This window comes from Camarhynchus parvulus, chromosome 2 (assembly GCF_901933205.1).
Source record: "Camarhynchus parvulus chromosome 2, STF_HiC, whole genome shotgun sequence".
In the NCBI taxonomy this organism is placed as follows: Eukaryota; Metazoa; Chordata; class Aves; order Passeriformes; family Thraupidae; genus Camarhynchus; species Camarhynchus parvulus.
Window position 1 is genome coordinate 81,609,002 of NC_044572.1, and position 25,264 is coordinate 81,634,265.

General features: G+C 43.6%; 1 protein-coding gene across 4 annotated transcripts in view; it reads right to left on the bottom strand.

Annotated features, from left to right (window-relative positions):
* TENT4A (terminal nucleotidyltransferase 4A) overlaps positions 1-12,368 on the bottom strand; it is a 58,773-nt gene extending 46,405 nt beyond the window's left edge. For all 4 annotated transcript variants that reach the window (XM_030968432.1, XM_030968423.1, XM_030968414.1 and 1 more), the window contains exon 1: positions 11,201-12,368. In XM_030968432.1, the coding sequence (XP_030824292.1) occupies positions 11,201-12,024 (824 nt within the window). In that variant the 5' untranslated portion in view covers positions 12,025-12,368. The remainder of the gene's footprint in view (positions 1-11,200) is intronic.
* Positions 12,369-25,264: the final 12,896 nt, after the last annotated feature.

Consider the following 25,264-nt stretch of genomic DNA (forward strand, 5'->3'; position numbering starts at 1 on the left):
AATTTTTGCTTTTTACAAAATCTTGAAAAAGAATCTCAAACATTCTTCTGAAAAAAAATCCAGAAGTTATGTTATCAAACAGAACACAGGAATATGGATTAACAATGAATCTTTCAAGAAAATGAGACCTGTGAGACACAACTACCTTAATCAAAACATGTACTAGACCCTTTCTTTATGTTTGGTCATCCAAGAAGTTCTAGGTTTTTATGGTATCAGCCCCATCCAACCACTCCAGGAGATCTAGACATTTCTGGGGAAAAAATGCATTTACAGTAGCCATCCTGTATTAGGGAAAAGAGTAAAAGGGGAACTGTCCCCATCACAACCTCTACCACACACAGCACAGCCTTCCAAAAGCAGCCCCAGCGCATCAGTGAGCTCAGGAAAACACCAACACACAAGTACTCTCACTTTGATGCCACACTGAGCCTCTCTTTCTATGATTAACACAGTCACAATTGTTAACCATGTTATGAAAGACTCAGAAGAGTATCATTCATCACTATAGTCTACATGTCCTTCCCTCATCTGCTCTTTAATATGAAGTCAGGTTCGTATTTCCTACTTCACACTGGCAAGGCAGTACTTGGTTTAATGCTTCAATCTGCACAGGACAACAGCAGAGGTCTAGATATCAAAGCTCATTTAGAGTTCAAGCCATCCTCACAGCTAATTTCCCTGAAATTCTTTGGCACATACCACAAGACATGGGTGTATAACCGGTATTTATCTGCTGACTGGATTTAAACTCTTACTGAAATTTAAAATTGCAGTTGCCTGGAGTCAAAGCTGTCTTAAGTCTCTGAAGTCCTTCTCTGACAGAAAGCAATTAGTTCACTTAGTTCTTACTACATGGTCTGTGTTCCCCCTGGTGCCCTTTCATGTCTCTCTCTGAGCCCTACTGACTTTGGCAAGTTTCTTGCTTTTGATGTGCAAGATTTTCAGGTCTTAATGCATTTGCCAAACACCAGTTCTCTTAACCCTCTGACTTAAAAGATTTCTATTTTGCTTGCTCTTTCCAGTTTTCCTTTATACAATAGTTTCTTAAAGATCATCTCTTTGGTCTATGTCCTTCTGGATAAGAATCAATGAATGAACTCACAGTCAGCATTAGGCAGTACAACCACCGTAGCATTCTACCTTCTGGTTTACATCTGAAAAAGCTTCTCAAAACAGAGATGCTTTTTTAAAACTTAATGTTACAGGAGTTTGCATTTTGTAAATGTCTTAGCTCAGATAAAGTTATTGGAACACTGTCACAAAAAAAACCCCAACTCTCATGTATATAAAACAAGATCCTGTATGCTGTTCAGGACTAATCCCAGTATAACTTCTCGCTAGCTGAAAGAATAATGCAGTGTCTGAAAAAACCAGATAACCATGGAACAGTCCGCCAGCCAATACAGGGATAGTTTTTACTTAAGTATTTTGTCCATGTACTCTCTATGATTTTCATAAGCACTTTTTAAGTCAGGGCTGTAACATTATTTTAACCATTAGGAACACAATTTCCATCTGCAGCACATAATGTACATGCAGATAAAAGTAACATCCTAGCTCCTCTTTTTTTCATAGAACTTCCCTTAACATATAGAGAAGTCAGTCTTCTCAATTTGCTTTGGGCTTCTTAAAGAGTTTGGATTCCCAACAGCATCACAGCACCTAGCAATCTCCGGTAACATTTTAAGATGCCCACTGTATTACCTCACTAGCAAATGCAGGCCTTTTAATCAACTTTTTCACAAGACAGTTTTACTGTATTTATAGAAATACTGGGAAAGAAACTTGTTGGTAAGCTATAACTGTACTGTTACTTAATATAAGATGGGAAAGATTAGAACACAGGAATGAAAAAGAGGGGCTACTTGTACTTGCTAGATTATTCAGGTTGCTAATTTTAACAGCCTGGAGGAACCTACCATTCACTGATGTTATTACTGCTAAGCACAGCAAGCATCTGCTGCTTACAGGCTGAACTACTGCAACAAAATTAACATCTTCTGTTTATCAAAAAATTATCCCTTCTACTGTTTAAGGAAAGGCAGCCACTCTTCTAGCCTCTAGGTTAAAATAACACTGAGGTGACATTCTCAGACTTTTGCAATGTTTTTCCTCAAAAGCAGGTTTCTAAGAAAGGAGATCCTCCATTTTACTCATTTACTTGCAAACATATTATACATAAGATTGACTTATTACTTCAAGGACTAACTTCAATGCAGTGAAACAAAATTCTCAAACATCATAAACAAACTAGAAGGTAAATTAAAACCTACAGAGACTTTGCTCCCTCAAGTAAGCATCTGGTTCCTTTTCAACATGATTACACTACTAAGCACATTAATTTATTCTAAAGGAACAGTACAAACATAATTGCATCTTTTATGTGGAACAATTAACACTTTTTAAAAACTGAGTATTTTTCTAGCTGAACGCTAACACATCATCCAAGTATCCTTATTAAAGGAAATAACAGATGCCACAGTTAAAGCATGGGGATCTAATACTACGGATGTGCAGAAAATGGAGGTAAGGAAATGGGGAGGTATACACAGCATCTCAAAAGAATCTCTGTTAGAATAAAGGTTACAAGTCATAGAATACATTCCTTCAAGGAAGCAGGAATCCCAAAACATGTGTGACTTCACTGTCTCAAGACTAAATGATGAAATTCATGTCAGTCACTGCACATATTTTGGAAATCTGTTGAATTGTACCTTCACCTATGACTAGGGCAAAGCACAATTGCATTATCATGGAAATGCAGAGGAAATCTCACACTACAACAATCAAATGCATTCAATAGTTGAAATCAGTCAATCAGTCTTACAGTCTAAAACTACAGAACACGGTTCCGTGAAATAAAGGAGGAGATACATATCAAGATTTTATATATATATACACACACATAGAGTGTGAAAGCAAGGATGCATTCTGAGACAGACTTCTTCCAGTATGATCTAAGATTAAGACATCTGCAAAAGGGGCTAAAATACAGCTATGAACAAGAAGAGACGAACTACAATTCTTCCCATTCCCACACACAACACCCATCAGATGCCTTTACCTTTGTAACCTAGTCCTCCTCAACACCAGTAAGGCTCAGGCAGCACTACTACTACTACTACTCTGTGCAATGTTCTAAACTTACAGATGAGAGAAACTATGAAAACACAGTGCTACATTCACAGACTGTACTGCTGCACCAAATCAGTCGCACACTACTACATTATTCAATTACCTTTGTCACTGTAATTGTATGGAAGGCAGCAAACTACAATGACCGGCAGAATAAAAAAAAAATCCCAACTATATAGTACTTATGAATCTGAGCTCTGAAATGTTTTACAGACAGGTAAATACCAAACTCAAATAAGAACTGAGCTTGCTTTACAAGTTAGCTACAAAGGAGAGATAGGAAGAAAAAAGTAACCACAGAACAAATACACTGTACATTTTCCACAAAAGATCATATTGTTCTTATTTCCTCTCTAAGCTTTCTCTTTGCCCCAGAGTCATGCAAGTCAGAGCCCATCCTAACTTCAGACCAAGTTTCTTGTCAATTTGATTTTACCTCTTAAAAACACCTTGACAATTGATGCACCCAAGAAACTAAGTTTGTTGGATTGATTTATACTGCAAATGTCCAGACTTAAGTAACGATTTGTCTGCATTTTGAAGAAAATCAGAAACTAAAATATTTTTGCAAACTATATCAATCCAAAAAACCTCAACCAATTACCTTATTAATGGCTGGATGGGCTCTGAAAAAGCTGCATCATAAAAAAAAATTAAAAATAAGCAGATGTACACCTCCAATTCAATACATGGAAATGCAGATCTGCTACATAAGCTTCTGAAGTGCATTACTCCTGACTTGGACTGATGGACCTCCCTACACCACCAAGAAAACATCACAATCATTTTGTTGCACCAGTGAAGGAGAATGCCATATATTAAACCTTGGGACTGAATCAGCAAGCTTGCTATGCCAATAAATAGAACCACTAAACCCTGAAATTCCTGTCTTAATACCATTCTTTTCCAAATGCTCAAAGATAGCAAGCGATTAACATCCCAGACAAGTCAGACTGCAACAGCAGAAACATATTAGTGATGAGAGACTAATTTAGCCCATGTAGATCAGGTATTCATGACATCAGTTTAGCCACTGAAACATTAAAGAGAAGCAACTCTTGACGTAATTCTGAGCAGCAGACTCTAACTCAAAATGCGCCCATCAAAGTACTACTGGCAACAAACCCTTCACATTCAAAGTCAGCACCTCTGCAAGGCAAAAAAAAGCTAGAAAAGTCTTTTCTGGATTTAAGTACTGCTGCAGTTTGCCATATAAAAGAGGAAGCTTCTTCAAAATCATAATCAAAAGAACAATGTGTTTCAATCTTTTAAAGATATCACACTGGTTTAGTGTGCATCACTAATCAGATTTTAGGGGAAAAAAGAGCTTTTACTACTTTGTCATAGGATTCCATCAGAAGATGTCTTCAGAAATCCTGAAGTCATGTACAAAGCAGGAAAAGAGGATTGGAAGATTAAGGATATCAACAACGATTATGAGGAACAACTTAACGAGATGCAAAGCTATGACTGAGAAAGGCTAAACAAGTTCAAGAGCCCAAAAACCTGCTTCTGTTAAGTGAATTATGTTATCAGTACAGAGAAGTTGTGATCCAAATGCATGATATGTAGAGAAGTTAGTGGTTAATACTTTTAAAATTCCTCAGAGATTTCCCTGATCCACAACTATGAAGGAAGAACTTGTCCCAAACTTTTTAAAAGAAAATACTTTGCAGCAAAACCTACTCCTGATAATTCAGCATTCACCAAAAGTCATACTCACCCGATACTGCATTGGTACCAGAACAATAAGTAGTTATCTTTCTTTTTTGATTTAAAAGGATTAGCTTCAACATTCAAAATAGTTAAAGTAGCCTAAAGCAGAATCAATGCAGTAAATAAATAAATATGACTATATCAAGATGCTAATACAACTATCACGAATGGAAGCAGTGTCTTAAAAAAAAAAAACCAACATTCAGAGCTACTTGGAAGAATCAGAGAACCACACAGGAAAATCTATCCATATCTTGGATTTCCAAATGGCATTTGACAATGATCCCATGCACCCTTATGCAGGCTTATGAAGAAATTAAGCTAATGAGGGATGAGGGGAAAGACCCTTCATATAAAGAAATGTTTTAACCAGGAAACAAGCAACTGGAACTCTTAGCTTCCATATTAAAGGAAGATCACAGGTGAAGCCTCCAAGCACGAAAACATCAGACAAGTCCCATGTTAGCAATAAGGAGACAGAGTACAAGATAGAACAAGATAGCCCAAGATGCAGGAATATTGTGACACTATCACACACAGGTATGGTTCATATGAGTCCCAAAGATAAAGCAGGGACTGCAAAGCATACATCACAGATAAACATCTAGAGGCAGGAAACAGTTTCAATACAAGAAATAATTTAACGGACTAGAAAACAAACAACCGCCAGGTGATTCAACCTCCTCCCCTCCTCCTTTTTCAAGTCCCCTGCAAAAAGCACTCATGGTCTGTAATGCACAGACCTGCAACTGGCAGCCACTAGTGACAGCCTCAGGATAAAAAAAAAGAAAAGAAAATCATTACATAATGCATAGCTTTACTGAGGAACATCTTCCCACCGGTCACTGCTAATCCCAGATCATAAAAGATCAAGGCAAGACACATTCCTACATAAAATCTACAATAAACATAACAATGCACTGCCTATAACCCAGGTAGTCTAAGAACCACTAATAATTTAAAGCTGGGAGATGCTTCCAGAAAATAACACCACAAGCTCATGTTAATATATTCCTTTCCCAATATTTGGCATTGGCCCTTAAGGGTCTTACCCAGTACAGCTGTTCATGCTCTTAGTGCCAGCTGTCTCTATTGCCAAAGCCTAACAACTGGCAAAAACACCATGAAGCTGATGCCAGGATTAAACTGCTCCAAACATGTCCCATTCTCCTTTACACACAGATGTGAGCAGCTGTCATGCAAGGCCTTCTCATGTTTTACTACTGTAGCTCAGCCTTTCTGACCTCTAGTACCTCTGGTGACTCTGGAGCCTACTGCTGCCTAAACATTCCTTTCATTCCACTCCCCACAGCATCAGTCTCTAACTCTACATTAGGTACCCACTTTGCATGGAAATTTTGTGCTTTACCAAGGCAACTTACTTGACTACAGGAAAAAAAGAGATGTTCTGTTCGGGACAATTCATCCAGCAGCTACCCTGGAACTTCCCTTCACAGCAAGCTTCAGGCATGAAAACAATCTATTTAACTACATCCTGATGCTCTCTCTAGAAATTTACTATGACTAACAGGCAACTACTTCCACACTTCTCCTTGCATACACTCCAGCATATACTGCCTACTTCTACCCTGACCCTATAGTCAAGCAAAACAAGAACCGAGTGTAACATGCCAGCAAAACCTGCCTCCTGCATCAACACTTCCACTACAGGTGTCCACCTAGCACCACAGACAGCAGACACCAAGGACTGGACAGCAGTGTGGGTGAAGCATAGCCCACTGCGCTGATTCTTTACTAGAAGGTGTTGGAGCAAGACAGCACTGTTAAGCGCAGGGAGAAGTTAAGTATAACCATCCTTGGGAGGCCCCTAAAGCCCTTACAAGTGCTGGACATCTCACTGCAGACACTAAAGGCTTCAGAGCATTTCCAAAGTCTACATTCTTTCAGCTCAAAATACAAGAAAACAAAATTTGCAGAAGGGGCTGACAATGTGGCATGCCCACATTAATTTGTAACTGCTCTGACAGCAGGATAATAAGAAGAAAGGGTTGACAAACATGCAACCACAGCTATGCACAGCCCTGAATGCAATGGACTTTTAACAGTGCACTGCACTAAACTGTAATTAAATTTATCTTAGTTAAAGTTCTGAAATATATAAAAAAATTTAAACAACCCCTGTAAGACTGGAATTAGAAACACTGCATACAGGTGAAGAAATAAAGATGATCTAATATAAGCTTACCATAGAGGCACATCACCATATCTCTAGACATCACTTTTCGTGCACAGTATCATTCAGCTGCAAACTGGTGAACACTGAAACAAGTCTTCTGTAGAAGCACTGCCATAAGCTTATCTTGCTTATGAGATCTCTCCCCAAGTACCTGCTGTAGACAGTAGGGAATGCCACCCTGAATCCTCCTTCAGCATAAGGAAATGTGGAGGTCTTGGTGCTCTTGTACTCTGCGGCAGAACTTGTTTGTCATTATCGAGAGAGAGTTAAAGACAACAGCTATACAGGGGGAAAAATGAATGCAGGAAGTCATCAGACACTGTGCAGCACCAATTAGCCCAGGCAGAGCACCATTCCAATACATCATAACAGTTCTGGTACCCAAACTAATCCTCAACAAGCCAGTTCTGCTGTTTCTGCACAGCACTGTAATGTGCCAAGCAGATACGCCAGGTACTTCAGCACTAATTTCATTCAACAGCTACAATTAGACTGAACACTTAGTTGAAAGTATTAAGCAGTACAGACTCATATTGTTAAAAACCCTTTAATTTTTTACTTACTTTGTTAAATTCATATTAAGAAATAAAATAATTAAATCTGATGTAATTTTATACTATTCACAAGCTATTAGCTGCATCTTCAGAGAAAGCACTCCATTAGCTGCGCATCCAAACAAAAGTAGTAGAAGCTTTAGCAGAAAGTTTAGAATAGCTTGATGCCATCTTTTGAAGTATTATCTGAGCACTTCTAAACTCTCTGGATTCTGAAATTACTCGGATATATTTAAGATACTGACTCTACAGAAACAGAAGGTATTTGCTGAGCAAAGAATGCACACCCTAAGAGGCTAGATGTAGGTTTTACACACAAGAGGATACTTTACAGTACCAAGAAATAACATGCACTTCTGAACATCAGTCACAACAGCTTGAATTAACCTCATAATATGAAAGGATACTTCTCTGCCTTGCATCTGAAACCAATCATTTTGCCATCTGTAGTCCTAAACTAAACCCAGGCATAGGAATTTACACTGTTGCTATATTAATCACTCTGTTGAAGCACTGGAATAAATATGGCTTCAACCTCCTCACTCCTTACCTTCCAAAATTCTGTTAAAAGCATGACATGGGACAATCTAGGGCATCCAAAAGAACAGCTATAGGATGAAATCTAATCAAACGTAGCTTTTCACACTTGTGTTTTATGGGAAGAATTTCCTTTACAAGGACTGTCATGCTGCTATCAAAGTGGTGAAAGCATAAGGCCACTGGAAAAAAATTAATTATGTATATAAAACAGAGGAAAACACAGCGTTTATACAGTATTCCTAAACATCACCACACCTACCATCACAAAGCCACTGACCACGAGGAGTGTGAATAAAACAATGACTTGCAGTGCCATGGACCATCCTCAGCTCTGAATGAGAAAGCAGGAGAGCACAGTACTGACTGCTTCAAAGCACACAATTCATCAGAAGTAGGACTGCAGCCTGGGAGAGGGCTAACAGAGACTACCCTGCTTACTCTGTCACCAGAAGACAATACAGTAACACTGTGAGCCACTGCGTATCACTTGGAAATTTCAGCAGGTTGTAGAAAAGCACTGTTTTACAAACAGTATTCACAGCAGAGTAAGCTCCACCACTCATGTACAGGGTAAGCAGAAGAGCAGCTATGATCAAGTCCTTCCTCCTCTAATCAATGCCCAAACCAGACTGCAGCTGAAGATTTTCAGGACCACATTTTTCAACAGTTGCATATAGCAGGACGGCAACACTGAAGATGCTCTGTCAACAGATGATGAGTTATCAAAGAGATACTTCAGGACCCGGCTGACAGTTCCAGGGAACAGCAAGCAACTAAAGGAACATAAGGGATCCACAAGAAACTCCTGCAGGGATCTGTCCCCATCCCAGCCTTTTCAGTGCATTTTCATTTGAATTGCCAAATAACACACCAGCCAGGCTTCAGGAGAAAGTTAAGCTCACCACTAAACAGGAATTACTGCAGAAGATACCTAAATCCATCAGTGAAAATATTCTTATTTCAATTATGCAAGCACTTCATAAAAAAATACTAACACTAAAGAGAAAATTGTTTAAGAATATGCACTTGTTCAAGATTCACCTTGGGTAACAGAACTCAAATTTTAAGGCAGAAGCTGCTTGTCATATTTAGGTCTATGGTTTCAAGACTCATGCTCTCCTTCAGCACTAGTTAGTTCCCCACTACTTTAAGGAATGCTTGAAACTACAGGATCACACATGCTGCAGTTAGTGGTATCCCACTCTTAGAATCAGGTCCCACTTTGGTAACAGAGATCCTTGACAGAAGATTAGGAAACACAGCTCCACTTTCAAAGATATTTAACAAAAAACTTGTTATTAACACATCAGCAAAAGAGCTACCTACATTACAGAACTGAATAGCTCAACTGAATCTCAGCTAAACAATTTCCTTGCGTATGGATTCTCTAGAAATTCATACTTGAAGAGTTGTATATCCACTATTACATGAAAGCTGAAAGAAAGTATAAGGACAGAAGATGAAAAATAAAGTTATGTGAATGGCATAGGTGGTGCTGCCTAACAGCTACAGGACAGAACTTTCAACACTTGGATTTGATTCACAGGTTTGCCATTTGCCATAGACCTGCTGAATGAACTTAGGCTGCTCCTTCCTCCACCTGCCTGGAGATCTGCCTCACTTACACTGAGATGACTTAAATTAAAAAGTTAACTCAGTGCTCTACCACTTGGTTTCTACTAAACCAAGAAAATAAAACTTCACACTGTTTTAAAGATACTCTTGGAACTTGAGACATACAAACTTCTTAGTATAGGATTCAAAGCTCCTAATGCAAGACACCTCTTGAAGATTCAAACTCTAGCTTCCTGAAAGAAATTTGAATTTTTAGTGTCAGTCTAGAATGAAAAAGCAGTAGTCACAAGTCTTGTCCTCCCCCTCTTGAGGCTATGGTTTGCAAAAATATAACTTTAAAAATGTATTTAAATACTTCTTCATAACTTTTAACACACTCAGCACCTGACAGTACTACATGAAAGAGAAGACACTGTCCTTAACTTAAATCTCTCACTTAAAAATCCACAGCTCATACCCTGTTATCTTTAGCTATTTCCCCTCTACAAATATGCAATGCCTTTATTCCACAGGCATCCAAGGGTCTTGATGTTAGGATGTTCCAAGAAACTATTTTTGAAGTGACATCAGAAATCTGCTACAGTCAGTCAATGCAGCTAACACTTTTTCCAAAAATAAAATAACCTTTAGAAAGTAACATTTCCCCTTGATTGAATGAAATTTGACAAGTAAAATACAGCAATGTCATAGAGCATCCCAGACACACTGTTCAATTTTAGTCCCTTCTCCACGCCAATGAGATCAAACTGAATACTCGGCCTTACTAACTACCCATTTATACGAGAAAGGTATGGCTTACCAGATAGGGTAAGCATCATAAAAACGTTCTCTTCAAAAAGGCAAGATTTCTGTACAGCTATTGGCTGACTCAATTTATCCCAGAGGTAAAACACACTTGAGAGAAATGTTCTAAGACTACACTGACTTTCATGTCTATCTCAGACAGAACTCGGCACCTCCCTTTCATGTGATGCTGCTAACACTCCCCAAGCTAACCATCTTGCTGTAGCCTAAGCAGAGGCATTTAAAAATTCACACAAAGGTTTTGAGTCCCTCTGAACAGAAGCCTTCCACTTCCCCATTGCAATCTGAATTGAGACCTGGTAGCTCTGACAAGCATCCTGCACACATCCTTGCTTTAATTATTGTAGGTGACCTCTGATAATGGCCTGACAACTTTACCTCTCAATCTACTACAAAGTAAGGCCTAACCCCTTGCATCTACGGGTTCCCTCGCACTGCATGAATCGCTGCTTCGGCCAAGAACCATGCAGCCGGCACAGACCAAGGTGATTTACAAAAGGGCACGGGTTTGCGCCCCGCCATCCCCTGCCATCGGCCTCCCTGCCGCGGCCGGCTCCAGAGGAGTTCGTGTGACCCCAGCCCACCTCCCCCCTTCCCGGAGGGGCCGCAGGAAGGAGGCGGCCGAGGCCCCCCTTCCCTCTGGGGCCGCAGCAGCCCCCGGGGCCCGGCTGCTCACCCCTGCACGCCCGGGCTGTATTTCCTGGTCTTCCAGGGGGTGCCGGGGCTCTGCAGCGCTGGCTGAGGAGGCTGCCGCTGCTGGTGGGGGGAGTTGTTGACGGCGACGCCGCGGCTGCCGGAGAGCAGGTAATTCATGCCATAGGTGCTGGCTTTATTCTCTCGTTTCCTGCGGCCCGGGTGGTACTGGTGCTGCTGGGGAGACGCCGGGGGCGGGTGCGGGCTGCGCGCCGGGTGCGGCGGCTGGTGGTGCCCATTCACAGCGTTCACTTTGTTCTCGTGGAAGTTAAAAAACTCCCCGGGTCCAGCCCCGCTGCCCAGCAGCCCGGGAGGAGCCACCGCCACTGCCACCGCCCGGGGGCCGCCGGAGGAAGAGGAGGAGCCGCCGCCTCCGCCACCGCTGCACGATCCCGAGGAGGAGAAGCCGGGGCTCTCGGTGCCGGACTCCACCGACGAGCAGGAGGACGAGGAAGACACGGAAGGCGACTTCTGCAGCCGCCGCCCTCCCTCGCCACCGCCGTTCACCGCCGCGGGGCCGCCGGGGACAGCGGGCACTAGTCCGGTCAGCAGGGCCGGCGGGGAAGGCGAAGGCGACGGCGGCGAGGAAGAGGAGCAGCAGGCGCCGGGCGCCCCGAGCCGCACACAGCCGTGCCCGCGGGGCGGAGAAGCGGCAGAGTCCAGCGCCGGGGAGTTGAGGCAGAGGTAGTGCGGGAAGCTGGCGCCGCCCCGGCCCCCCACGCCCTGCGAGGTCTCCCAGATCTGCATCCACAGCGCATTCGCGGGTCCTTTCTGCTCGGGCTGGATCCAGGCCACGCGGGGATCCATCCACGCCCGCCCGCCGCCGCCGTCCCTCAATGCCCAGCCAGAGCTCCGCGCCGCCGCCCGCTCACCGCCCGCTCACCGCCCGCTCCCTCGCTCGCTCGCTCGGCCCGGCAGCGGCGCTAGGAGCGGCCCGGCAGCAGCGGCATGTGTCGCGGGGAGGAGGGAGGGAGCGAGCGAGGGCGGCAGGGCGGCCGGAGGCAGAGCGGGGCGAGGCGAGCGCGGCTCGGGAGGAAGCGAAGGCGGCGCAAACTGTACCCGGCGCTGTCCGGAGCGCTCCGCTCGCCGTTCCAATGTGGCGTGTCCCCCTCGCCAGGGCCAGAACCGGCACTGCGCATGTCCCGCAGATTTTAAACCTTCACCGGAGACGGCCGCCCTGGCAACCGCACATGCGCGGGAAGCGGGAGGGAGTCGGGAGCTGGGAATGCTCCCCCGCCCCGCGCGCGCGCCCGCCCGCCCGCCCGCCCGCGCCGGCGCGGAGCGCGCGGCCGTGCCTCAGCCCTGGCGGCGGCCCCGGGCGGGGGGAGCAGCGGCGGGGTGCCCGCAGCTCCGAGACTCCCAGAGTCACGGGATGGGTCCGGCTGGAAGGGACCACAGTGCTCCAGCCTCCCTGCTCAAGCAGACGCGTCCCAGAGCACGTGGCACGCGGTTGTGTCTGGCCGGTTCTTGAAAATCTCCAGTGAGGGAGACTCGACAACCTCTCTGGGCAATCTGTACCTGTGTGTGGTCACTCACACAGGAAGGAGGTTCTTCCTCGTGTTTAGGTAGAACTTCTTTTGCGTCAGCTGCTGCCCTTTGCTTCTTGTCTTATTGCTTGGCACCGCCAAGAAGAGCCTGGCTCCATCCCCTTGACAACTTTCCTTCAGATACTTACAGACATTCATGAGGTTCCCTCTCACTTCTCTTCCCTTCATCTCCGTGAGCGGCTGGCACAGCTGCAGCCCTGCCTCCGTGTTGGTTTCTCACAAATACTGCATTGTCTGACCCCTCCATGACAACTCATCGCTCTGGAGAAGTGTAGCCCAGTTGTCACAAAAATAAAAAGGTGGATTTTGAGGAGGAATTCAGGGGAGAAGCAAGTTCAGGCAGACCTCCTTTGGAGAGGCTGGGCAGCAGAGGGTGTGGGGCTGGGCAGGGCCCCTGCTCTCTGGGGGAAAGGGGAGGCCTGGGTGATGTGCCCAGGCAGCGCCATGCAGTTCGTAGCACAGGGAAGGCTTTCCTTGGATTGGTGGCACCAAGAAAGCTCTGCAAAGCACCATATTTCCACTGGGTATTTCAGTTTTTATTGGGCTTGAGTCCAGGACTGTGGACAGGACAGGGAGACAGTGCCAGTTCCAAGGGGTGTCTCTAAGGGATGGGTTTCACGTGCAGTGATCACTAAGTGAAATGGACACTGCTATTGCAATGGGATCAGACACAGATGTGCTGTGATCTGAAGATTGGCTTTAAGAGCCAGTGTCCCAGAATGATGTCCGTAATGGTTCTCTTTCTGATCCAATCTAATTATTTTCTATTTCCATGAGCAGCTTCAGCGTGCATATGGATAAAGTGTCCTCTCCTGAGGCACCCCCAGAAACTCCAGCAGTCTAGGACTCCCCAGACCACTCAACAGAGCCCTTAACGTGGCTGCAGAACAGCACGGAGAAGAGTTGTCCATGCATAAAGCCAAATACTATCAGGGAATTGTAGTTAGAACAGCCCTCCAATGCCACTGCACGGTACTTGTTGAATGAACTAGCTGCTGCAGAAAGTGAGAAAAGGAGAGGTCCTGCTCTCTATAATCCTGCTAATTCCATTCCCTGCTGCCTTGCACAGTCCCTGATATTGATCAGTGAACCAATTTAACTTTTTAATTCAGAGAAGACTGCACTTGGAAGAAAAGTAATAGTTTTCAGCAGTTCATTTTGAATTAACTTACTTTGTGGTCAGAGCTGGCGCTAAGGAGGGGGTGGAGAGAGGATGAGAGAACAAGACTATCATTTGTTAGCAAAAGATAATTGTTCTTGATGCAGTTGTATTCTCGAACTATGCCCTTAGACTTCGGAGCAAGGGAAGCTGATATGAGGGTGACAGCCTAGTATTTATTACCGGAAGTCATTCAGAAAAAGCAGGTCATTCATTTATTTTTATTAAGGAATAGGACTGTTTTCAGGACTAACAGCCAAAGTACACATAAAAGTACACAATAAACTAACCAAGCCCAAACCACATGAAAGAGCTATTAATTATTTCTCATGTAGGAGTGTGTTCACCACAATTTCTTGCATGGTCAATTAAGTGTTCAGATCTTCAGCAGAGATTTCAACTTGAGTTACTGATAGCAGTCCTTCATTTTATGATTCATCTTTCACAGGATTTTGGATTGTTTTGGTTTGGTTTTAATTGAACTTGAAACAAGACAAATAAACAGGCCCCTCGACTCTGTTCTTTTTATATAGATGCTGTAAGAAATAAACCAGAGAATTACACTGTCGGTTCTTTCAGCCCTGAATACTTTGCATTCTTGCCTCTATGATGGCCTGGGTACAGCAAGGAGAGGTGAGGATGGACAGTATTTCTGCAAGCATAGCTGCTGTAGTATGCTAATGGTTGGAGGAGTTTCTTTGTAGCTCAGCTGTGAAATATTGAGAAGGCTGAGGCAGCTACAGAGCCAACATCTCAGTCCTTTTATTTCTGTGTTTTGACTTTTCATACATCCAGTAAAGGACATCTTCAACCTGCTGAGTTAGAACTCTTAAAATAAAGGAATACTGATCACTGTTTTCATAGAATTGTAGAACACAGAGTGGTTTGCATTGGAAGGAACCTTAAAGATCACCTAGTTCCAACCCTCCTGCTGTAGGCAGGGATGCCTTCCACTAGACCAGGTTGCTCAAAGAGGTGGAGGGGGAAACCAAAAACTCACAATGACCAATCTTATGGAGACCTTTCCAAGCTCAGCAGTTTCATGACCTGTTTTCTTTGTTTGCTTCCCTGCCCTGCTGCCTTCTTTTAAAAGTCAGCACTTTCACGAGGGCCTGATTTCCCTCTTTGCTAAAATTATCTTCAACTTCATTTTCAGGTCTAAGTGGTAGAGACCACTGCTTTGTAAGAGGCAGTAACTCAGAAACAGCTTTTGAATGAGGAGAGACTCTCACCAATCCCAACACTGCCTTGGAAGAGGCTAGGCTGTTTCCTGAAGTAGCCGCAAAGAGGGTTGTCTCTCACTAGCTTGTGTTAGAATTTCTGAAGCTACAATAGTGCTTTGACAGTTCTTTGTATGGGTTCAAGGCAGCAGATACTATGTAAGTGTAATAGAGAACATGGGATGGATGGATGGATGGATGGATGGATGGATGGATGGATGGATGGATGGATGGATGGATGGATGGATGGATGGATGGAGGGATGGATGGGCATAATGTGTTTGAAGGTCCACATTTTAAGTACTTGGAGAAGAAGGAAATCTCTGAGAAATCTATAAGCAATGATTTGATAATACACCAATTCCTTTATCTCATGATGATTTGTCAAAGCTTGTAGCACATAGCACATCACTGAAATATCTCTGCAAACAAGGAGGTATTACATGTTTGCTACATAAATGTGTACAATATGGAGAAATAATACCCGGTGGTCTGTTGTGGCACAATGACAAGAAAGATTATCATCTTCTAACATCAGTTTTTTCTCTCCTCTGTTTCTAGCCTCTCCAGTGAGAATCTAAATAAAGCGTGTTTCTAATTTTGTCTCCTTAAAGTGAGAATTTCCCTCTAAAAGTAGCAAGTGAGAACTTCCTTTGCAAGGATTAAGTTTTTTTAAAGTCTTGTTGATTTTAATTCAGCTGTTCTTTACTGAGTGAAACTCCACACTGAAGATTAAATGCTCGGAATGTTTGGAAGTCAAGTACAGCTTGGATCAAAAATATCCTTTCTTTTCAGTAAAGCTTCATTCCCACTGTTGAATTTGTGAGGATGCGGGTAATGAAAAGTCTACCCTTTACTTGGCACTGGTGAGGCTGCACCTTGAATCCTGTGTCCCCTGAAAGTTCTGAGCCCCTCAAATCAGGAAGGACATTGAGGTGCTGGAGCAAGTCCAGAAGAGGGCAGCAAAACTGATGAAGGCTCTGAAGCACGAATTCCATTAGGAATGCCTGAGGGGACTGAGGTTGTTTAGCCTGCAGAAAAGGAGGCTGAGGGGTGACCTTTTCACTCTTTACAACTGCCTGAAAGGAGGCTGTAGGCAGGTAGGGGTTGGTCTCTTCTCCCAGCCAACCACTGACAGCACAAGACCATACAGCCTCAAGCTATGCCAGGGGAGGTTTATGTTGGACATTAGGAGGAATTACTTCACAGAAGGGGTGATTAGACATTGGAATGGGCTGCCCAGGGAGGTAGTAGAGTCACCATCCCTGGAGGTGTATAAGGAAAGACTGGACATGGAATTTGGATTTTTGGCCCATATGACCTTGGTTCTGGCCATCCATAATCGCACTGCAAGCCTCTGATGCATCACCTCCTTCATGCTCACTATCTCTGATCTCTTTTGTAGCATTTGTGGCCCATAGCCATTCACTTAAGAGCTGGACTCTATGATCCTTGAGGGTCCCTTCCAACTCAGAATATTCTGTGATTCTGTGGTGGGATGGATGGAGAAGGCACAGAGACTAGGGCTCAGCAGTATATCTGACTGCACTCGTACCTGATGAAGGCAAGGAGAGGAAAGAGCTGAACAAATCAAGGTCTCAAGCTAGATGGGGGTGTGAGAGAAAGGCTGTCTCATTGAAGGAGGTGCATCTCTAACAAGTGACCTTCAGAGTGTGCTAGTCACCAGGAGATAATGTTGGGGAGGAGGTGACAGGGAGACAGTTTCCTTAGGTGCATTATCGTCTTTTTTTTTTTTTCTCAGTCAATACATTCCTGAATGGGAGAGTGGAGATACAATTTTCATGTCTCATATGTAGCTGATCACAACAGGGAGACAAGTAGAAATCCAGAACATCAGTTTCTGGTTCTAACAAGATATGATTTGGGGCATTCTTTTAATCTGTTGTCTGGAAATGCGAGCTTTCACCTTCTTCAAAATGGCTTGTGTCTCCCATTAAAGAAGACCAGGCATGAGTAACCCTGAAGAGGCTTAAATCATGTTATATTTTCTCCCTTAAACCTTCTATTTGGGTCAGTCCTTCCTCTCTTCAAGGCTCCGTGTCCTCTTCTGATGAACAGTAAGCATCAGCCAAATTTAAGTTGTTGAGGTGTATTCTGAGCCAATTAAAGTACAGAACCTGAAACAGCTGTCAACCACCAGCCATCTCCTCTTCCCACCCTGTCTTCCTTGCTCTTACAAGGGCTGCCAGCCCTGTGTCAGAGAAGCTGAACACATGATGAATCAGCAGCTGAACAGCTGCAGCTTCCAGCCAGGCATGTTCATGCACATGAAAATCCTTCTCTAGCTGCCCACATAGAATAGTTGTGTGGTAAATGGAGAATGCGTGGGAGGTGGTTCACAAGCCACTCTGTTCCCTTTGCATGCAGGGTGGGAGCAGAGTGGGAGAGGGTGCACGGACAGCCAGGTGTGGTTCTTGCCTCATGCTGCTGGATGCATGTCAACGCTTCTGGCGGGAACTCTACCTCGGAGACCTTTCATCACTCTGCATGGCATGGATGTGCAATACTAAGCTGGAGCAAGGTAAAGGTGCCGCCTTGACATTCCCACAGTTTATTTCCATTGCTATATTTGGAACTCTGATAGGGATTACTTTCAGAAGTCTGCTTTATTATGAATGTTTATCTTAGCTTGTTACACAGTACTTAAATACTTAACACAGCATATTTTTAGAGTATTCGGTGACATATTAAATTCCTCTGTATCAAGGATGTTCTATGATAGTATTAAAGTTATTCTTGTGTTCTGTTTTGTTTCTTTTAATCATTTAGAGAAGGTTTGGGATCATACGGGTTTTTGGAAGGTTTGTTTTTTAACTCAGGGATTGGGAATTCTGCCTTTGAGACTTGTCACTTTTAAGAGAGGATGTTCTGCTGCCAGCAGTAACACTTAATTGAAGACAAATCTCACAGATTTTATTTCTTCAAAGCTTTATATAGATGTGAAATTAAATTGTGATAACAAGCACAAAGAGAGTTTTAAGAATAATTTCAGCTGTAGAAAATACTCTATGAAAGAGATCATAAACAAATGAAGTTTATGCTAAATATCTATAAAGCTTTTGAAAGTACTTTTCTAAGTGGGATCTGTGGAGTTGTATGAAATCAGATGCTCTGTCTTCCTGTCCTGGTTAACACAGAGCCCTGCAAAGAATCGCTTTTGTTGGAAAGGTTGCTTGCCTTTAAATGACAGGTCGAGAAAATATATTAAGACCACTTTCATGGAACTTCATAGTAATAAACTGGTTAGAATTCCTCCCTTACTTGTGTTTCCAACCTAGGTGGTCCCAGGATCATCTTTAAGTTGTCACTCTCCAGGCTGCTGTGGAGGACAACTGAGGGCATGCAGAATGTATTGTGTGAGTCCTGGCAGAGGGGAGGGATCCCAACTCACAGTGTGGTTGCACGTCCACTAATATGGAAGGAAAAAAGAGGTCTGGCTAGACTGTCTTCTAGGAGAAGAATCTATAAGTAATGCATTGTTCCTCCTAGGAACAATATTGGAATAAAAACTCTTCCATCATATCTGCTGGGTGTAAGCTTTCTGCTGGGGAGAGCACGAGGGGACAAGCTGTGATTAAGCTGATGTAAAAGTCTCTTAGTGAGGATGTGCCCTGGAACCCTGATCTGCCAGGTTAACATGGCAATCAGACAGGGCACCAGCTGCTTCTGTACTAAACCTGGAAGGATCATTTATGCATAGCAGAATGACCATGGTTAGAATTAAGGTTACATCAGGTGTCAGCAAAAACTATCATTGTGAAAGATGCAGCCATTTTTATTAGATCTCATGCTAGGTCAAAGCCGTATTTGATCTTGTGCAGATTTTGAGAAGATAATTTATCTTGTGTGGTCAGCTGCCTAAGTATTTATCATTGGTTCATCCTGCCCACTGGTCCTCAGCTATAGGCAGCACAGGCACATACCTACACGAATTCACTCTTTAAATAGAAACTGCTCCGTTGCAATGCACCTCCCTCTCCTTGGGTATATCTATGTTCTGCCTCTCCACCTTCAAAGCTATTATTTTTAACTGTTCTTGGGCCACAACTAAATCACTTGGACATGTCAGGAAAGAGATTTCCATAAGAGAAACAGCTTTTTGCCAATATAAAAGTGCTGACCTGAGCTGTATTTGCATTGGGCCATGGATAAGTTAGCAGAGAAGTACAGAAGATCAAAGGAGACCAAGATTTTTTGGCAGGGTTTTTAGCTAAAGCTGATGTACAGCAGCTGTAGGATACATTAGATAGGGACTGATAAGAAAGAATAATATGGTTTAGCTGGTCCTCTAGAATGAGGATAGGAACAAAGGCAGGAAAAGCATGCATCAAGAAGAGAACATGGCTGGCAATTTTATTTGATGTAGAGGAATATCTGGACTAGGAATAAGAGGAGCAAAAGATGTGGAGTGGTCAGAATGCAGATGTTGGCCAGGGGGCTAGGAAAACTGTCAGAGTGAAGGCTCATCAGTCAGTACACACATGTCCACTTGCTCTTTGAAAGACCTAAAATCAAGGCCAGGAACCAGAAGAGTATTCAGTCACCTCTCCCCCAGAATTCCTACCAGCACTCCAAATTTCTTGCACCAAATCCTCCTGTGGGGCCTATCATGTGCTACAATACTGGAATCGTATAGCACTGTACAACTTTCTCTGCCTTCCTTGAGAAGTAAAAACCAGCCTGACCATCAGCTCTTTCCAGTGCATAGACAGACTGTGGAAGATATCAGCTGGGACTTCTCCAACATTTCTTCAGCTTGTCAGTACCACTTCACCTTGGGGCCTTACACACATGCAGTCCAACAGACATACCTTTGGGATCCTGAAGGCTGTAGATGAACAGAACATGCCTGGGTGTTCCAAACTTGTGATGGCAGTGCCAGTATCTCCTTCCTGTCTGTGGGTATCAGCAGTGAATCACACAGAATTGTTTAGATTGGAAAAGACCTGGTCCAACCAGGTCCGATCGAGTCCAACCTTTAACCCAGTACTGCCAGTTCCACCACTAAACTGTGCCACATCTACACATCTTTTAAATACTTCCAGGATCCCTTCAGGGAGTCAACCCTGGGTGACTCTGCCAGTTCCCAGGCAGTCTGTGCCAATGCTTGACAACCCTTTCAGTGAAGATTTTTTTCCTAATAGCCAATCTAAACCTCCCCTGGTGCAGATCAAGGCCTTGATGTTCTGTAACTTATTACCTGGGAGGAGAGACCAACTCCCAGCTGGCTACACCCTCCTTTCAGGGAGTTCTAGAGAGTGATAAGGTCATCCCTGAGCCTCCCTTTCTCCAGGCTAAATAATTCCAGCTCCCTCAGATGCTCCTCATCAAATTTGTGCTCCAGACCCTTCCCCAGTCCATTGCCCTTCTCTGGACTTGCTCCAGCACCTCGGTGTCCTTCTTGTAGTGAGGGCGCCCGAACTAAGCACAGGATTTGAATACTCACCGGCGCCAAGCAGAGGGGGAGGACCACTGCCCTGCTCCTGCTGGCCATACTATTGCTGATACAGACTAGGATGCCATTGGCCCTCTTGGCCACCTGAGCACACTTTGGCTCATGTTCAGCTGACTGTTAACCAGCACCCCCAGGGCCTTTTCCAGTGTTCAGCTTTCTAGCCACTTCCCCCAACCTCTGGTGTTGCAGGGGGTTGTTGTGATCCAAGGGCAGAACCCAGCATAATGAACATGATTGTTACCTGCAATAGCAGATTCCATTCCAGAGCCATGCAAACTGGGTTAAGGAGTCTGTTCATAATATTAGTCTCTAATCTCAGCAAACATGGGCTTCACAGTAAGTCTATGCCTCTCAGCTCCTGGGCTCATAAGCTCTATGGGCATGCAGGTAACATTGAAGAAATAACATTCATTTGTTGTGGCAAAAGCAGAAAAGGCATGAGGAAGGGTGAAATGCCAGCATTTAAGCACATTAGGACTTCTGATAGCCTGAGGTTACTGTGCTTAGTTTAGGATAGCAGAATATCTGTTGCTCCCTCCAGGCAGGTCATGGGCCAGAGCAAGGAGAGGCTGCCATTCCTGCTGCCGTGTGCCAAGCTGAAGCTCCCATGTAGCTTTGTGATGGGGCAGCTTTGCTTTTACCCATGCCTCAAATTCACCGCTGGCTCAAGGCATCCGGAAGCCTGGAAACAGCTCAGGTTCCTGCAGTGAGGCTTCACAGGCTGGTGATCCACTCCACTGAGTCCAGGCAGTTCATTGATGATTCTAGTGCTTCTCAGCTGAGTGAGAGGTCTGACAGCCTTGGAGTAGTCTGACCTCCATCCAGTACCACAGCTCAAATGGAAGATCTTTGCCATCGTTGCTGACAGATGACACTTGCAGTGGGACAGGCTTTACTTGCAGAATCTCCTGCAGAGCTCATGGTGTGGTATTGACTGACACCATCAAGCAGATAGGTATTCATTCTGTGCACAGAAACATAAAAGTTCAGCTTTTTTCTTTCATTATGGTAGCAAGGATGCATGGACCTCTTTCTCCTGGGAAACAGGTTAATTTGGACACAAGACAGATGTACTGTGGCTCCACACCCTGCCTGGTGGGACACAGAAGGGCTCTTTTCATCACCAGGCTGTAGCTGTTTTCTCATTCAGCGTTGTCTGGTGATAGCTGTGAAGTTCATCCCAGCTGGTTCCTCATGAGGTGGTGACAGACATATCCATGAGACTTATTTTTGTTGGATGTAAATAATCAGTGTAGACTGATCAGTCCCTTTGCCCTCTCTTGAGCCTTCTCTTCCATAACTTACCTTTGAGAACTGTACACAGTATCAGTCTGTACCCCACAATGCCCAGTGAGATGCTTCAGGAGTTCTATCACATAAATCTATGGCTGACTCTTGGCTGTGAAGTGCAGACCCGTTCAGAGTCTTCCCTTGAATCGGATCTGTTATGGGTAGACAGGGGAACATACAAGGATCTGTCCTGAAGATGTGGAAGCTGCTTTTTTCACCTCTTGCCCTGTATTTCTTCCTGCTATTTTCTGCTTTCAGAATCCTTGTGACAAGTGAAATCCTTTCCAATACCCGCCCTGAGTGTGGTATGTTTCTTTCTAACATGTTATGGTTAACCATACACTACTTGGCTTTGCAATAAGATTCTCTTGCCTGGTGCTGGCCTGGAAACCATCTGTTCCTACTTGCAACGGCTCTGGCATAGGGCTGGGAGACAGGGTGGAAGTGATTTGACCTTGATTATACCATATAGGATAGACATCTCTGCCTCAGCTTTCTACACAGCTACAAAGAACAGTTTCTTGACATTTTTACTGCATGGCATAATTCTTAGCTGGGCCTGATTCAAACTCTCTCATTCAGTTTGAACTCTCTGATTTGGGCCACATGGAAACCAGCAAGAATCATGGACAAAATGTTTTGACCTCACAGGAATTACATCTACAGTTACCCACAAGGAAGAAAAAATGGTCTGTGATGTCTCAGGGCAGATCTCATGTATCATCCTGGAAAGTTTCAAATTGGATCTGCTCGAACAAAATATTTACAGTATACATTAGGAAAGATAAAACCTTTTCTAGATCAAGTAGAGCTCTGGCTGAATGCTCAGCCTTGCTGCCAAACAGCTGGCCTTGCTGTTGGACAAAGAGTAGGAAGAGGCTGTATGTTTCTCTGGAAGAATCTGTACAGAGGCTAAAAAAGATAAGGGGCCTTGTCCCTGGAAATGAAAATTACCTGTAGTCTTCATGAGTATCCATTCCAAATCCTTTCTGGAGAGCCTTTCAGAAAACTGATTTACTTAAAATGAAAGCCCATTCAAAGGCTGTTTAAAATGCCTTTGGAGACGTATGTTCCTAGGCTGAAAAATATGGTGTTATGGAAAGCAGTCTCTATAAACAATAGACCTGTGCTTTGTATTTTGCATTTTCCCCTACATCTTATGCTACAGTCACCTACTTTAAAAAATGAAAATAGCTAATAATAATATAAACAATATAATAATAATAATATAAAAATTAGCTAATAATAATAATAATAATACTGAAAATAGCTAATAAATGTAGAACCCAACTTTTCTGGTCAGTACCAGCATTTCCCTTTCTGCTCCTTCTGTAAACAGTGCTTTGCAAAAATTCACCAGCACAAACACAAACAATTCTATGATAAAGAGTTTCAATATTATTAAAAGAAAAACCAAAAAACACAGGCCAAAACCCAACCAAACAAAAAAAATCCAAAACACAAAAAAAACCCCACCCCAAAATAAAATTTTGCTCTGGGTAAGCAATCTTTTCTCCACAGGAAACTCTCCAGGAACCCCTCTTATTATCAGTTCATGAGAAAGTCCATAAATTCACTGCGTGTCAAACGATGTTACATGAATAAATCATTGAATGGAATTTTTTCCCCTGGTGTTGTTTATTGTTTGTTTGTTTTAACTGAAGGTGTTTAGTGAAAATCTCAGGCAAGAACAGACTAAATATACCAGCAGCCAGGATGGAGCTGGTATATTTAGAATTTTGCTCTCAGAATTTTGCATTTCCAAGTGGTGTCAGCTGTGGAGGTTGAGGACCCAGGGCCTCTTGCTGGATGCCCTCTGTGTCTGAGCACAGTCAAGGGTGGATTCAAATTGTGTCCCCATGCATGCATGGGCTGGTGCCTCCAAGTGCCAGTGACTGAGATCCAGGGGCAGCTACTGGGCAGACGGGTGCCTGAGCCCAGCTGCTGGACTTTGCACATTTGTATTGACATATTTCCCAGAAACAGACAAAAAACTTCCAAGCCCAAACAAAAGTTGTAAGCCTCTGAAAGGCTGAATTAAAAAATTCTATGGATGGATTTCCATCTTTCTTGGCTTGCTTGGCTGAGTGCTGTGACATCAAAGGCGGGTCTATGCACTAAGTTCTTGCAAGGTTTAGCTATCAGTAACTCTATAGAGGATGGTGCCTCTTACTGAGGGCTGCCATGCTGGGGGCTGGAGAGGAAAGAGGATCATGAGCAGGAAGTTTAGCACTCCTTGTTGTTCTACATGTTGTGCAAAACAGACACAGATGGCTGGTGCAGACCTCTGCTGGTAATTTATTCATGCTTGTTTGGGGGTGCATTCCTGTCTGCTTCCAGGGTCCCTGAGCTGGAGGAGAGGACTGTCTTTGAATTTGCTGCTGTGAGTAACAATTTCTGCTCTAGGCAGTGCTTAGAGGGGACTGGAAACTATGATGCAATAGGTATCCAGTAAACCCACATCTGTGCAGTGTCAAATAAGACAATTGAGAACAGTGTTAGACTGGATTTTATATGCTAGAAAATGTTAGATAATCATTTCATGTTTCTAATTAGCCTAGTGTTAATGAAGACACAAAGTGGCAGAAGATGACGGTATTACTCGATGAAAAATAAAGCACGGTTTTTCATCTGCAGTGTTACTAGCAATTTATCTTTTTGATCTGATGCAGAAACAAGAACATTCAAGAAGATCTCTGAGGTTTAGCCACAGTAGCAGATGGGGTTGCATCTGCAAAGGAGATTGTTTTGTCTGCTTTGAATTGAAATTAAAAGCTGTTGCAATGACAATTCATCTAGTATGAAGAATTAGGAAACAAAGTACAATTACTTTGGGGTTTTTTACTTTTAATAGTAACCATTTAAAGAGTAGTAATTACAGCATATTATTCATTGAAGTCTGGAATGTCTACATTGCATGGCAATTTCAGTTTAGGAAAACCACTTAAAGCTATTGACAAAAGTCTTTTCCTACAAGTGCCATGTTAGAGTTTTATTTTGAACTTTTATAAATTCAGATGTTTTATTTGGCTTGCACTACAAGGTTTTGGTAATAGGGGGGCTACAGGGGTGGCTTTTGTGAGAAGCTGCCAGAAGCTCCTCCCATGTCCAGCAGAACCAATGCCAGTCAGCTCCAATACAGACCTATTGCTGGCCAAGGCTGAAATCAGCAGTGATGGTGGTGGCATTGCTGGGGTAACAGCTAAAAAGGGACAAAAAAACCTGCAAGTGGAGAGAGGAGTGAGAATTTGTGAGAGGAGCAGCTACGCAGACACCAAGGTGTTCGAGGAAGGAGGGGTGAGGAGGTGCTCCAGGTGCCCGAGCTGAGATTCCCTTGCAGCCATGGGGAGGCAGC